Source organism: Episyrphus balteatus, chromosome 3 (genome assembly GCF_945859705.1).
Source record: "Episyrphus balteatus chromosome 3, idEpiBalt1.1, whole genome shotgun sequence".
Classification (NCBI taxonomy): Eukaryota; Metazoa; Arthropoda; class Insecta; order Diptera; family Syrphidae; genus Episyrphus; species Episyrphus balteatus.
In genome coordinates this window covers 14,258,298-14,275,645 of record NC_079136.1, presented here as the reverse complement: position 1 = coordinate 14,275,645, position 17,348 = coordinate 14,258,298, and the positions used below count along the sequence as shown (strand labels likewise).

At 26.9% G+C, this 17,348-nt stretch overlaps 1 protein-coding gene across 1 annotated transcript in view; it reads left to right on the top strand.

Annotated features, from left to right (window-relative positions):
- LOC129915635 (J domain-containing protein) overlaps positions 1–10,369 on the top strand; it is a 76,139-nt gene extending 65,770 nt beyond the window's left edge. The window contains exon 4 of the mRNA XM_055995267.1: positions 9,839–10,369. Coding sequence (XP_055851242.1) covers positions 9,839–10,057 — 219 coding nt within the window. The 3' untranslated portion in view covers positions 10,058–10,369. The remainder of the gene's footprint in view (positions 1–9,838) is intronic.
- Positions 10,370–17,348: the final 6,979 nt, after the last annotated feature.

Sequence of the window (17,348 nt, the reverse complement as noted above, 5' to 3'; positions counted from 1 at the left end):
AGTTATTATTTCCCAGGAAAGATAAATTTTTATTTAAAATAAAAGTTTAAAATAATTTTAACTTTTAATTTGAATAATTTATAAGGTACTGAACACATAAAAGTAGTTAAAAGCAGCAATTTAGAATGTTAGTACAAAATTAGTATATGTTGTATGAATGTTAAAGAATGAAACTACAAAAAAAAAAAAAAACAACTTTTAGATAATTCTTGTTCTTTTTTTTATAAAAATTAATCTTTTTATCTTTCAAAAATATTGAAACTGAACATATCCATAGTTTCAAATTTTAAGAAACACAACATAATTTCCCTAAATGCACATAAACTGATGTTGTGTACCCGAAGTTCATAGCCAAATTGTAGATTTCGGCATGTTTTTGTTTGATACATTTAGGATGTAGGTGAAATAAATGGAAACTTATGCGATAAGGGGGATGAGGGATAGTTTTTCGAACTTTTAGGTCCGGAACTACCCAACGTTGTCATATAAACCCAAGAGGAAAAAGTTAAACTTTTTTTTTAGTTACACAACATTTTATAGTTTTTCCACAAAATTTATAACATGTACAATAGGGTGGGTCAAAAAAATCGAATTTTTTTTTTTTTTGATTTGGTACTCCAAAAAATCGATTGCTAGACACCTCTAGAATATAAACACCAAACATGAGCTCTTTATATTAATGGGAAGGTCCTCCGCTTTTAAATTTTCCATTTTTGCATCAAGCTTCTACAAAAAAAAATTATTTTTTATATAAATCGACTTTTTTGCAAATTGAACGCTCTACAAAAAAGGCCCTACACTCTTTTTTCGTTTATCTAACCATTTAATAGATATTTGAGGTGCAAAAATCGAGAAAATCTTTAAAAATTCGTTTTTTCTTCTTAATTTTGTAACAAATTGAAAAATTATAATAATCAAACGCGCAAGACTTATTCTTGTAGGAAACAGATTGATCCACAAAAAAGGTTTTAATAATTTTTTTCAATAATCTAACCATTCTAAAGATATTCGAGGTCAAAGTTAAAAAAAAAATATGAAAACATTTTTTACTTTTCAAAATTTTTTAATTCACTGAAAATTCAATATTTTCAAATAAACAAGATGTTTTCTTGTATTATTATAATTTTTCAATTTGTTACAAAATTAAGAACAAAATTTAAAATTTTAAAGATTTTTTCGATTTTTGGACCTCAAATATCTATTAAAAGGTTAGATAAACGAAAAAAGAGTGTAGGGCCTTTTTTGTAGAGCGTTCAATTTCCTACAAAGAAATTTGCAAAAAAGTCGATTTATAAAAAAAATATTTTTTTTTTGTAGAAGCTTGATGCAAAAATGGAAAATTTAAAAGCGGAGGACCTTCCCATTAATATAAAGAGCTCATATTTGGTGTTTATATTCTAGAGGTGTCTAGCAATCGATTTTTCTTAGTACCAAATAAAAAAAAAAAGAATTTCGATTTTTTTTGACCCACCCTAATGTACAATGTACTGTACATTTGGGTTAAATTATAAAAAGGAGTTACATAAATTTTGTTAGAAAAGTACGTACAAATGTGAACATCACATTTTTTGGATATTTGTAATGCCTTCTTTTGGCTGCATTTATTCCTCAATTCCAGAAATACTTTGTATATGTGATTGAAATGTTATATTTTTAACTTGATGTTATTGTGCTGCATTTAATCTTTTCACCAGCTCATTTTTGGGTGTTATATGGTTTTCTGTCACTTTTGCTTTGCCTTAAATAATTCCAAAGGGTAGATGCGTTGTGAGGGAAGCGGACAATGGGGACACAGGCTCCAGGTGGCACTTTATTAAAGGCAGTAATATGGAACTGTTTTTTTTTTTAGGTTAAATTATGCGTTATTTTATATATTTGTTTTTTTCATACTATTGTTCATATGTTTTTTTTTTCTATTCGAAATAAGGTTTATCGGTTTTTGAAATAAGTAAAAAAAATGTTTCAAAACTGTGAAAAACAGAAATACCCCAAAATTAAAAGCAACGAATTTCTGCAAATTAGAAATAAGTTCTGGTTTAAAACTGAAATTCAAGGGAAAAAGATTGTAACTTTTATTATTAAAGCTACCATTTCTTCTTAATATAAACGAACTTCTGAAATAATCACACTGGACTCAAAATAATATCAAACAAATTGAAACAAAAGAGTTTTTTTTATTCGATTCAGAGCAAAACTTTGAGATAAAATTATTTTTTAATTACTTCAAATACCTCCAAACTAATCACAATAAACTGCTGTTAGATTGATAAATTAAAAAACTAAATTTTCCTGATTTAGAGAAAAAGTTTGAGTTGAAGAGACCTTTTTTCATCAAATGCAATCAATAAAATTCGAAAAAGAGAGAAATTCCAATAACAGAAGTTTGACTTATGGAGGACAAAATTAATGAAAATAAAGTGGAAAACGCAATGTTTTCAATAAATTTTCTAGTTATAGAGATGTTTGACTCAAGAAAGTAGAAAAACTCCTAATTCAAAAGCTGTCTTAAAAAGTACTACTGATTTTTTTTAAACGTACTAACCGTGGCGTGGGCAAAGATTTTTCTTAAATTGAACTGCAAAACCCTGCGCAGAATATCATTAAAAGGTGATTTTTGAGTGAAACACCTGGGCCCTATTTCACCAACTTACAAATTTGTAATTACAAGTAATTTTCACAATATTTGTGAAAAAATCGATTAATTTTGTTTCACCAGTTTCTTGTGATCACAAAATTGTACTTGTAATCTACAATTTTAAATTTGTGAAAAAATCCATTTTCTGTTTCACCAAAACTTGTATTTTACAAGTAACAAATTTGTAAGCTTTCAAGTTTCTTGTGGGTTTCTGTTTCACCAAAAAAAAAAAAGTTACAAGTTTCTATTTATTTGTGAAAATTTTCTACAAGAGTCAAGACGTATGTCATTTTTGTTACAAGTTTGTAAAAACCATATTTAGAGTGATTAAAGTGCTTAAAATGGCCTTACGGCGAAGGCCATTATAATTAATTTTAGAAAACCTATGTTATTATTATTCAGGGTTGTAAAAATGCATTTGAAATTAAAAAAAAATCATATATTGCAAGTAAAAAAATTTCATAATGAAAAAAAATTGCATTAAAAAAATTTGTATTGCGACGGAAAAATATTTGCATTAAAAAAAATATTTATTGCAAATAAAAAAATTTGCTTTAAAAAAAATGTTATTGCAACTGAAAAATATTTGCATTGAAAATAATATTTTTATTGCAAATAAATATATCGCACCCTCACTGCAAAAGAGCGATAAGTCAAAAAATGACATTTTTGAGATAATGATGAGGAAATATTGCTTTTTAAATTATCTTACATTACATTACATATTAAACTAGTCTGAAGATAAATCTCCGGACTAGAAACACTGCAGCTTCGGAATCTAGGGCTTGTTGTTAACGTAAACGAAAAATTCGAAAGATTATGACTGTTTTTATCCAATTCCTACTATATTAAAAGTCAAATTCTTTCCTAATTTAAACAATTTAAAAAAATAAATTTATTAAAACTACAAAATAAACATAATGGTTCTTGTAATAGAGCTTTGACATTGTGGAAATTGCTGTCCCATGGAAAGTTATAGGCGAAAGTTTAGAGTCGGTATGTATTTTCAGAAGCGTTTTCTCGAAATGAACTTTTTTGAGTTTTCGCTCTTTTGCACTGAGGGTGCGATATTTTGCGTTACAAAAAAATTGTATTACAAATAAAACATTTTCTGCATTAAAAAAAATAAATGCAAAATGTGTGTATCAAATATTTTTTTTAATATTCGTCGAAATAACTAATAACTAATGTAGGTATGGTCAGATACCCATTGTAAGAAATTCGACGAATTTAAGAAAAAATATTTAATGCACTCACATTTTGCCTTGATTTTTTTTCTATTGAGAAATGTTTTTATTTCCGATAAAATTAGTTTTTAGTATATTTTAATTTGCAATAAATTTTTTATTTTCAATCCAAATATTTTTCAATTGCAATTATATTTTTTTTAATGCAAAATTTTTTTTTTGCAATAAATATTTTTTTTTAAGGCAAATATTTTTCAGTTGCAGTATTTTTTTAAATGCAATTTATTTCAGTTGCAAATATTTTTTTTTGTTTATTTGTAATGGAAAACAAATGCTTTAAAAATTGGTTTAGCATTTGTGTTTCAAATCGAATAAAAACATCACAATCTGTTTACAAAATTTTCCTGATAACCTGCCTCTTAAGTATGAAAAATTCGTTCTCTTTTTATCAAATATGAGAAAAATCATATTTGTAGTTCTTCATAATTCCTTAAATTATTTTATTAATTTTCCTCACTATTTACAATATTATTATTTTACCTTTTGTTTTATTTATATAAATCAATGGATGTCATTATAAAATAATCCAGCAATACAAAAACCTTAATACATATACATATATTTACAATTTTGTTTGGCATTTAAAAAATTTTCTTATTTGATTAAACTACTAAGATGTGACAGTATTAGTTATTTGACAACTTTCCGTTTAAAATAGTGTTGCCAAATAAGAGCTCAAGTTTTAAAAAATGGCAATTCTATTTTTTCATATTCATTTTCAACTTAGTTTTCATTTGAAACTAATTTTAACCTATGTCGTTATGAGTTAAGTAACTCAACGGTCACCGCTAAGACTAAAACGAGCTTTACAAGTTTGTGAGATAAACTTGTTGTTTACAAGAAAAAAATATATTTGGTGAAACGGTAATTCTACAAACTTGTGGTTTTCAAAAGTTAGTTGTAATTTTTTTTTTCGATAATCACAAATTTGTGAATTACATATTTGTACTTTGTGAAACAGAATTTCATTGTACAAATTTGTACTTGTGATCTACAAGTTACAAATTTGTGCTTGTAACTTGTAGTTGGTGAAATAGGGCCCTGGGCCCTATTTCACCAACTTACAAATTTGTAATTACAAGTAATTTTCACAATATTTGTGAAAAAATCGAGAAATTTTGTTTCACCAGTTTCTTGTGATCACAAAATTGTACTTGTAATTTACAATTTTAAATTTGTGAAAAAATCCATTTTCTGTTTCACCAAAACTTGTATTTTACAAGTAACAAATTTGTGAGCTTTCAAGTTTCTTTTGGGTTCCTGTTTCACAAAAAAAAAAAGTTACAAGTTTCTATTTATTTGTGAAAATTTTCTACAAGAGTCAAGACGTATGTCATTTTTGTTACAAGTTTGTAAAAACCGTATTTAGAGTGATTGACGTATTAAATGGCCTTACGCCGATGGCCATTATTATTATTTTTAGAAAAGCTGTGTTATTGTTATTCAAGGTTGTAAAAATGCATTTGAAATTAAAAAAAAATCATTTATTGCAAGTAAAAAAATTTCATAGTGAAAAAATTGCATTACAAAAATTTTTATTGCAACTGAAAAATATTTATTGCAAATAAAAAAATTTGCTTTAAAAAAATATTATTGCAACTGAAAAATATTTGCATTGAAAATAATATTTTTATTGAAATAATATTTTTATTGCAAATAAATATATTTTGCATTGCAAAAAAATTATATTACAAATAAAACATTTTCTGCAAAAATAATTGCAAAATGTGTGTATTAAATATTTTTTTAAATATTCGTCGAATCCCCTACAGTTTTGTCTTTTTGGCCTTAGATAATGTTCAATAGTATAGGTAGTTGAAATAACTAATGTTGGTATGGTCGGATACCCAAAATTGTAAGAAATTCGAAGAATATTAAGAAAAAATATTTAATGCACACACATTTTGCTTTGATTTTTCTATCTATTGAGAAAATTTTTTATTTGCGATAAAATTTGTTTTTAGTATATTCTAATTTGCAATAAAATTTTTATTTTCAATGCAAATATTTTTCAGTTGCAATTACATTTTTTTAATGCAAATTTTTTTTTTTTTTTTTGTAATAAATATTTTTTTTTTGAATTTGTAATGGAAAACAAATGCTTTAAAAATTGGTAGAGCATTTGTGTTTCAAATCGAATGAAAACATCACAAATATCTGTTTAAAAAATTTTCCTGGTCGCTATTACCTGTCTCTTAAGTATGTAAAAATTCGTTCTCTTTTGATCAAAGAGGCTTGTTTTTATTTCTCATATTTGTAGTTCTTCATTCCTTAAATAATTTTATTAATTTTCCTCACTATTTACAATTTTATCATTTTACCTTTTGTTTTACTTCTATAAATCCATGTCATTATAAAATAATAAATAATTATAAAAATAATCCAGCAATACAAAAATCCTAATATATATTTACAATTTTGTTTTGCACTTACAAAATTTTCTTATTTGATCTAACTACTAAGATATGACTGTACTAGTTATTTGAAAATTTTTGGTTTAAAAGAGGGTTGCATAAGTTTTAAAAATGGCAATCCTATTTTTTCATATTCAATATCAACTTAGTTTTTATTTGAAACCAATTTTAACTCTGTCATTATGAGTTAAGTAACTCAACGGTCACCGCTAAAACTATAAAGAGCTTTACAAGTTTGTGAGATAAACTTGTTGTTTACAAGAAAAAAATATATTTGGTGAAACGGTAATTCTACAAACATGTGGTTTTCAAAAGTTAGTTGTAGTTTTTTTTCTCGATTATCACAAATTTGTGAATTACTTATTTGTACTTTGTGAAACAGAATTCCATTGTACAAATTTGTACTTATGATCTACAAGTTACAAATTTGTGCTTGTAACTTGTAGTTGGTGAAATAGGGCCCTGATCAAATTTTGTAAAAACGTTGCATATGGGATAGTGGAGTAACTAAAGCTCAAAAATTGGCAATATTAGGGAACCCGGCCGAACAGCTTAGATTTTGATGATCTTTTTTTTCAAACGTCGGTAATTAAAAATACTTTAAAGTCTATAGATTAAAAATTGCCGGTGTTGCCGTTTTGATTTTTTGAATTTAATTGAAGATTTTTGTGAACAAACAAATTTTTCTTAAATTTCATAAACTAATTGATGCCAAAAGATTGTCTAGGAAATTCAAGGATAACAAATATATAGGAGTGAGGGACAATCTTCTATCGTTCAAGCGATAGATGCAATTTTTTTATTAATTGACTTCAAACACAAAAAAAAAATTTGAACACAACGGCAACACCTACAATATTTAAATATACATTTTTAAAAAGCTAGAAGCCTAGTCATATTTGTGCCCATGATTATGAAAGTGGACTAAGTCACTTTTTGCATTGTTTAAAGAAAAACTTACATAATAATTTTCTTATAACGATTTAATTATATTTTTTTTTATGAAATCACTAGAGGAGCAATAAAGAAGTTTATTTACTGCAATTTCGCTTTGAAATAAACTTTACCCCTTAAATAATAATTATTTTTAGGCTAGATTTGATGCCATTTTTAGGAGTGACTTAGTCCAGTTTCATAATTAAGGGCACATTTGTAAAATTAAAATTAAGTTAATTGAATTAAGGGCTTTTGAAAAAATGGTATCTGAACTCAGATTTTTGAAAAAAAAATTATTGAAAAAATTTGAAGATGTCGTTTTTTAAACTTTTTCATTTAATAACCCTTACTGTTTAAAGTTAAATAGCAAAAATTTAAAGTTCCTATTTACCATAGTGTTTGAGAAAATTAATTATTTCAATGCAAAAATTCAGTTTTAATAAAAAAAACCATTGAAATTGAAGTAATTTTTCATTTTTTTTTTTTTTTCAAAAGTGTGATATATTTTACCTTTTTTGCTTCGAAATTCAACTGATAATATTTATGGCCAAAAATTTTTTTTAAATTAATTCATATATTATTAGAAAAAGTTTGGAAAAAAATCTTTTTTAAATTTTTTTAATAACATTTTTTTTTTTAATTTTGAGTCTGAGGACCATTTTTTCAAAAGCTCTTAATTAAATTTAGTGGATTTTAATTTAAGAGATAAGTATGAGCATCTGGCTTTTTAAATATGTATTTTAAAATATTGTAGGTGTTGCCGTTGTTTTCAAAATATTTTTTTTTTGTTTGAAGTCAGATTGTGAGAAAATTGCATTTATCGCTTAGATGATGGAAGATTGTTCTCTACTCCCTTATATTTTTTTTCCTTAAATTACCTAGAGAATCTTTTGCTATCATTTGTTTTTTGTAATTTAAGCAAAAAAAATGGTTTTGTTCAAAAAAATTTTAATGTTAATTTAAAAAAACAATACGGCAGCATCGGCAATTTTTAATCTATAGACTTTAAAGTATTTTTAATTACCTACGTTTGAAAATAAAAATCGTCAAAATCAAAGCCGGGTTCCCTAATAATTTGCTTTAGTTACTCTACTAGGATAGATAGCACGAACAAAGAGTTTTCATAAAAAAAAATTGGGTTTAAGGGTGTGTTTTTTTTTTCTCGAAGTGACAGTAAAATCTGTAATTGGTTCTAAAAAGCAAGCACTCCAGCAATAAGACTGTACTATAACATACAAAAACTTTAAACGTCGAGAATTCAAAAGATTTAAAATTTTTCTTTGAGTTCATAAATTGAAAACGATTTTTCATAATGTTTTGATTCATTTTACTTAAACTTTTTAAGTAAGCAAAAAATGTTATTCTAGCATTTTTTGCTTATTTATTCAGCATTCAGGTGTTTTACCCCTGTAAAGATGAAAATTTTGGTACAAAAAATATTTTTTCCTCGAATTATTTAGGGGAGAGTGGGGCACATTTGAAAACTTTTTGCTTACGCAGCTGCGTGAACGAAATATGTTCGTTTTCTTGATCTGTAAAGTTTACTAATATTGAACAGTAACATTGAACTTCGATTTTAAATAACATTTGGTTAGTTAGACGAAATATTTATATTAAATATTGATGTTTAACCAATATAGGCTCTTATGTTCAAAAATGCTACATGTATGGGGCAGCTTTGAACATGGAAGGGTCACTTTTGAACATCAGTATTAATTTCGTTGGAATGAATAAATAACACTCAACTTTTTATTGGTTTTTTTAATATGAAAATTTTTATTTTAAATTATATCATATTCATTTATAATATATTCATTCAAAAATGCACCGTGATTTAGTTAACAAAAATTGTATTGCGTTTTGAAATCACGCACCAAATTTTTTTTTAACTGTTACAACTAAAAAACTGAAATACTGCAAAACCACTATGAAAATCACCTTCCACCTATAAATCTGAATGCCAGCTGTGATAACCAAGGAAAGTCATTGACGTTTATGGATTTGACGGTTCAAATATCGAGTTACTTTTAAAAAAGATTGATAAACTAAAATTTTATATGCAGTGTTCAAATGTGCCCCGTGTTCAAAAGTGCCCCACTCTCCCCTACTCTTTAATTTCTCGTAGTCAATACCCTAACGTAACTAATATTTCTGAATTGTGTTTAATGAAGAAAACTAAATCCTTAGAATAATTCAGGATTTCGTAAAGAACTTTATTAAATTAAGAATAATAGGATTATTATCTCTGCATTATAGATTTAAAAAATTTCTCACTATCCATTACGTTATTTGAAACGTTTGTAGTTGAACGCAGTTTAAAAAATAAAAATAAGGTATATAAAATACCGTGACAACAATCACTAAAGACTTACGTAATGAGATTAAGTATGAAGTAAGGGGATCAACTTAAATTTGGATAAATTGGTTTCATAATTACGTAAGACATTAGCATTAGGAGTTTTGAATTAGATTTTTTGGTTTTATGCGTGTTAAGTTTGATATAAATATTAAAATTAAGAAATAAAATTATTATCTTCAAAGTAAAATTTAAATTTGAAAAAATTTACCTATAGTAAACTTTAAATTCTTTCTTTATTTCTTTTCAGTCTATGCACTGGGCTACTCCGAAAACCAAAGATCGGATGTTGGAGGAAACCGGTGCAGCCACTGCTGGAGCTACTAGCGGCCTATCAGCTGCTGCACCAAATCCAGCTCATCGTCGTGCTTCTGAAGGTGGAGCTGCACTCTATTATGGCAGTCGCAAATCTGAATGGGGAACAGACAACACTGAAGTTGCCAACAAGTTCCGTAACTATGAAATTTAAAAAAAGTCTTTCCACCGAGATATCTTTTTTTTTTAAATAAAGTATGTAGTATTTTTTATTATTTATAATTTCTGCTATAGACATTGGCAAAAAGAAAAAAATATATATATTTAATTATGTTTAATTAAAATAAAAACAAGAATATACAAAAACCTATCTTGAAAAAAAAAACTGTAACTGCTAGAATTTATATTATAAAGAACAAAAAAGAAAAGAAAAAAAAATGTATTTTACATAAAAGAAGTATAATTCTTAAATAAAACAAATAAAAAAAATATTTACCTATCAAAGGAAAGTACTTTCTTATGTGTATATTTTCTGAATGTTGTTTATTTTATTTTTGTCTAATGAACCAATTTTTAGCACAAAATAATAAAAAAAAATATATAAAAAAAACATATTTAGTGTGAAATGTAGAAGACTTGTGTGTACTAGAAAAAAAAATATATACATATACAAAAAAAAAAATAAATAAAAAGAATATAAGAAAAAAATAAATATATTATGTAAACTTTCTATATAAAAAAAAAATTGGATAACAAAAAAACTATACATAATTTTAAGTCACCTTGTTAATTACTAATATATGAATTAAATATATATCCATAAATGTATAATCAATGTTAAAAAAATAAGAAAAAAAAAAACAATTAAGAAACTGTAATTTCAATAAAAACATACAAATGAGAAGAAGAAGTCGTATCATTAAAGTTAAGTAAAACAATTTAGTTAAATATTTTTTTATATTATAATTAATTAAGAAGGAGATGAATGGATTTGAATAAAAAATAACATAATTATTTATAAAACATAAGACAATCTCCAAAAAAAAAAAAATGAAATACCCTCAAAAGAAATATGCTGGAAAAAAATCTAAAACAAATAAAAAATACAATTAAAAAAATTAAAAAAAAAAAATGGTTTCTAATGCAAACACTAAAAAAATATATCATTCATATAAAAAATTCATTCAGTATTAAATTAAGAAAAAATATATTATTACATACAAAAAAAAATAAAAATTATATCAATTTTTCATCTTCTCACTGTGAGCTGTTAAATGTAAAAGAGAATTTTATCTCAATTCACTTGGTGTCCTTTATTCTCTCTCACACACATTTCTACATAAACACACACTTACACACACAAAAAGAGACAATTATAAACTTCAAAATATATAAACCAAAAAAAAAAAAATATAATAAATGTTATAAGAGATGTCTTTAATAAACAAAAAAAAAAAAAATATTTTATTTTATATGTGTGTGATAAATATAAAAAAAATCAAAGAATAAAACCTAAAAAAAACATAAAATTAATCTTTGTTATGAATTTAAATAAAAAAAAAAGAAATAAACTGAATTTACAAAAAAAAAATGTTTATGTAACACTGATCGATTTACTAATAAAAATTAAATAAAACAAAAAGGAGTAGAAAACTCCTGTAAAATACAAAACTTGAGACTGTTTTTATTTTCTAGATTGGCGAAGCCAATTTTTGAAGGTAAGTCTCCAATGAAGAGTTCTCCTATATCATTTTAGCCATCTATTGGCCTTTGGTTCAAAAATAGCCTATTGCCAATTCCTTAGACTAGAGTGTTTCTTTAGAATTCATATTTTGTCCTTCGCAATATGTATTACTAGAACTACTGTTTTTCTTCAATTACCTACTGTTATGTATCTCTTAAAAATGATTTAAAGTCAAAAATTAAGTTTTCGAAAATCTTACAATCGATTTATAAGAACTAAATAATATAAAAAAGTGGGTGTGGCAGTGGGCGGATGTGTCGAAACAATTTTGTCTTTATTGAACTCACCTAGAAAATCCGTTTTTAAGATATACAACCCTATCATCGTATGTGTTCGAAGAAGTTTCTATATTTGTTGTGTTCTACGAAAAGGTTCTGCAACTATTTGCTGGCGGAAAGGACCGCACACAGGTAAATTTTCCCAAATTCATGGCCAAAACTACAAAAAAAAAATTTGCGATTTGTTGTTTTTTTTTAATGCCAAGTTGTTTACAAATAACATAAGCTTAGAACCTGATTGATCATGCGATGCAAATTGTAACTGTTTAATCAGTAGATGCTTTCAAAGTAGAACATTTTAATTAACGAGTGCAGTAGCAAGGTTGGTTTCTTATAAGAAGTAGTTTGCTTTATTTTTTATTTAATTTTTTTTGGCGATTTTTAAAATAATTAACATGGATTCTGTTGCTAGTGGTATGTTAAAAAAAGATAATGACAAAGATAATGCAAAATTTTAAGTCTAAAGTAAATTTTAAAGCTTTTTAAGATAATGTGTTTGAGCAGTAAAAACAAACAAATTTTTTTTCTTTGATAATGAAAAAGTTAAGTTGATTTGCGTTTTTCTGTACTGAAAATAGTGTTGAAAAATAGTTAAATGTTTCCTTTATGGGAAACAATCCTAAAACATTGCGGTTTTTTGCGACTTTTTATAATATTGGCTTCAAAAGGTGTTGGGGACGGTGATTTTTTTTTTTTTTTTTTTTAATTAGATTTTTCTTTTTTGACACAGGATCGTAATTAACTTTCATTTTTCTTTCAAGAAATAAGCTTTCTGAATTTTTAAAAAGCTGTTCGTCACGTGACATTACAGAAAAAATTAATTTTGTTGGTACCAAAGGTTGAAATATTGAAATTTCGGAGCAAATAGAGAAAAATTTAACGGATTTTGATTTTGCATATATGAACATAGAAGAAGATGGCTGGAGTGCCTCCAGAAATAACAACACCTTCTTAAAACAAAATATAAATTGGTTGCAATATGAAATATCGTTTCCATGCTGAGCCCATGGCTTTGTTGGACGGACTCAAATGGATTTTTCAGACCTAAGCGAACGGTCAAAGAGACGTAAAACAGAAGATTTACGTTCTAACTATAATGCCGAAGAATTAAGCTATGCTGCGCCATGCAACTGCGAGAAAAAGGGAAACTTGTTCATCAAATGTAATGAAAAATATAATATTTTCAACTCCTTCACGTGCTGAAAAATATCAAAAGCTTTGAAAAAAATTGACCAGAAAATTATTCCATATACAGCAGAAGAAGCACTTTCAATAGTTGTTGAAGGAAAATTAACTTAGTTTCATAATAACCATATGTATCCAAACTTAAGCCTCAATAAAATTTATTCATTCATTGGACAGCTCGGCGAAGAAGCCCAAGAATCACGAAACAAAGATATAAAGCGTTTCGAGAAAGTTTCTCAAGAAAATTTTCGAGGCAGCAAAATATGGAAGATGTGTTTTATAATCTCTTGGTCTCTTCTGACCCATTAATAAGTGGTTTGAGAAAACTAAATCCTAAAACAAAAAATGTGTTTCCCTCTGAAATACTTCAGTTTCTAATAGAACCAGAGATCGAGCAAGCAGACTTATAGTTACAGTTTCACAACTCACAAGTCATTGAATGATATACACACATACAAACTCACACTCATGTTTATTTATGTATATAGTTGTTATCTATGCCTGCATTATTTATTTATTTATAATAACGACTGTTCAACTGTTTTTTTCAATCTATTGAATGTATAAATATTGTATTATTAAATGTCAAATGAAAGAAACCCTATAGCGTAAAGTAAAAAAAAACGACTTTTTTCATTTTTTGCTTCTTTTTTGTGAATTTTCGTGTAAATTTACTTAAAAATGGTGAATTTTATGGAAATTATCTTATTTTGATATAATCATGCAATAATAAATTGAATAAACACAAAAAATAATTTTGGCCATGTTTTTGGGAAAATTTACCTGTGTGGACCGTAGAGAACAGCGCAATTTATTGAAAAAAAATAAAATTAGTTTTCAACGAGAATCTAAAAGAGAAAATCGCAGAGCAATGCATGAATTTTAATATTAGAAGTCAGTGAGAACCGAAGAGAGAACAAAGCGCATTGATTGGAAAAAACTTTGTATGAATATAAGATTTTCGAAGCACACTTCAAAATACAAAATTCTTACATTTCGTACAACTGGGAAAATTTTTTGTTCCGATCTATCGGTAGCAAAGATACGCCTATAAATCATATAAAAAAGGGAGTGGCGTTTGTAAAACGTATTCTTTATTGCATTAACAACAAAGGACAATGGTAATTTTTGTATGGGAGCTGGCCCTGGGACCAATAACGATGAGTCATATGTCATTGGAAAGGTATTTTTGCGTAGATCAATTGTTTATATGGCGCCAAGACTCAATTCGCTGTGGGAAAAAAGTTATAGCCATAAATGTAGAACAGGGTTAAAATAGTTTAATAGACGGAGAGACGACCGTCGAGCGACTTAGCTCATACGGATAGGGGGTAAAATTGGTGTCAAATGAAATATAAGTTGATAGAGAAAATGAAAAAATAGGGTTACCGTTTTTAAAATGGGAACTTCTATGTAGCAACCCTATTTTAAAAGAAAAAATGGTATATTACATATCTTTGTAGTAGAATCAAATAAGAACATTTTTGAAATGCCAAATGAAAGCTAAAATAGTGAAAAAATTAATAAAATAATATAAGGAATGTTGGCCTACAAATATGGCAACCCTATTAAAACGATCGAAAAAAACACACCAAAAGAGCTTTTTTATTTAAAAGATTAAGTACAAACCTTTGGGATATTCTTTTCTATCTTAAACCTGTCGGTTGCCACCTCTAAAATATGAGCAAGTACTCGGCAACCCTATATGAATGCTAAGAAACACAGTAAAACTTTTTTTTTTTACAAAAATGTATGGAATTTGATAGAGTTAAAGGTCAAAATATAACATATGATATTACACATTTTGGCTAGTAAAAATAATATTTTTAGTATTTCTAAGCATTTGCGTAGGGTTGCCGAGTATTTGCCCGTATTTTTGACAGCAAAAGATGAGAGCAGAGTTTATCTTTTTAGTCCATATAAAAATTGTACTCTGTTGTTCCAAAAAGATTATTTTATTTGTTTTTTTTTTTTTTTTTCAATTTAAGTAGGGTTGCCATATCTGTGGGCCAACATTCCTTATTTCATATTTTTAATTTTTTCCTTATTTAAGCTTTCATTTGGCATTTCAAAAATTGTCTTACTTGATCATGCTACAAATATATGTAATAAACCATTTTTTCTTTTAAAATAGGGTTGCCACATAGAAGTTCCCATTTTAAAAACGGTTTAAAAGTTTCAACTCTATTTTTTTCATTTTCTCATTTTCTCTCTCAACTTATCTTCCATTTGACACCTGTTTTACCCTCTATCCGTATAAGCTAAGTCGTACGACGGTCGCCTATACGTCTTTTAAACTATTTTTACCCTGTTCTACATTTATAGCTATAACTTTTTTCCCACAGCGAATTGAGTCTTGGCGCCATATAAACAATTGATCTACGCAAAAATACCTTTCCAATGACATATGACACATCGTTATTGGTCTCAGGGCCAAAATTACCATTTTCCTTTGTTCTGCAAACTCAACACCATCTCCATACAATCGCAAACACCAACTAACCACCTCCGAACAGCCGCGCCATGATTAAAAATTTCTATTTCATCGAACCAACACCGAACGGCAGCAACTGTGTCGGCCAAAAAAGATTACTTTTTAAAAGATCAATTTTAATTTTTACCCGGGAGTGCGTTGGGTTTTCTTTTCCTAGAAATTAAGAGGTACAACCTTATCTTGGTTGAGGTGCTATCTACCATGGAAACAAGTCAGTCAACGGGCTTAAAGTTATTTTCGGGAGTCGAATAATGTAATGCAAGTTTCGGATTTATGGGGATTTGACTGGACTAATATCATTTTGATTTGAGTATCCTCCAACCAAGATCTAAAAGATGATTTTTTCGACAATCTTTTTGTGGGCTCCAAGAGTGGATAGTTCTAAGATAATCGAGAATATAAAACCCATAACCATATCATCGGTGAAAAGATCGTTTTTCTATTGATATAAATTTATACTGGATCTTAATGGTAATAGCACAGATATCTCAGTCATTTTTTTAACAACTCTCAATATGTTATAATGTTTTTGGAAAGAGGGTTTTCAGACCTTTTGAGTGATGTATATGAGTCTATTGTTTAAACAAATTAAGTGTAGGTTTTTATCCCATAAATCTTGAAAAAGTGATTTTTTTCTCATTTTTCTTTCAACTTTACCCATTTTGCATATAACATATAACATATTGAGAATTGTTAAAAAAAATTACTAAGATATTGATAGATTACCTCATAAAGTCTGTAAAAATGTTTTTTTGTAAATAAAAATAAAATGCACGACTGGGTCGCACGAACTTGATGTTAAAGTTAAAGTTGCTTACATTTTTAAGACTTTTTATATAGAAATTTGGAAAAAAAAAAATAAAATTCGTTTTTTTAAAAAATAAAATAAAATCTGAAATTAAATTGCCCTCCAAAACAAGTATGCACTTTTGATTGATATATTAAGATGCATTTTTAGAATCGTTAAAGCCGTTTTTTAAAAAACAAATTTTTTATAAATAATTTTTTGGAAAAAAAGTTTTGAAATAAAATTGGTATGCCATTCTGTAGAAATCACTAATCAACATCTAAAAACAAAATTTCAAAAAAATTAAATGTCCCGTTTTCGAAAATTTGATTTTTCAAACAAAATTTTTCAAAATTTTTTTAAAAATCCAAAAATTATTTTTTTCAAAATTTTATTTTTGGCTTATATTTAAATTATATAAATAATGCTTCTTCACAAAAAGTTTCGTTGAAATCTAATAGGGTAAAACCATACAATACGCCCCAGTTTACAAAACGCCCCACCAGTCTCGTACGCACACAGGTGTTGTTAAGCAAACAAAGCGAAAACTGTTCAAACTAATTTAAGTTGCTCGTCAATTGTGTTATTGAGTTGTAGTATTCTGTGTACCCTGAAAAGAAAAAAACTGCAAAACAAAAATTTGGCACCAAAACATATTGCGGAGAGCGCAGACAAAATTTCATTTTTTCAGAAAGTATAAAGACCATATCAAATTGGTATATATATTTAGAAAGTTCAAAAAATGGGCTTCTTAGTTCTTTTTTGGTAATTCCTTGAAATAAGTTTGGGTTGCTATATTTTTGAATGCGCGTATTGCACTTCGAAATTTACAAAACGCCCCAGTACAGTGAGTATAATACGCCCCAGTAGATTATGAAGTAAAATACTGACCAATATTTTTTTTTATTTGCTATATGCTTAAGAATTGCATGAAATTACAAAAGGACGACACTGCGGCCATTATGGTCAAAAACGAAAATTATTACAGGACCGTTTAAAAGAAGTTTAGTATTCAGC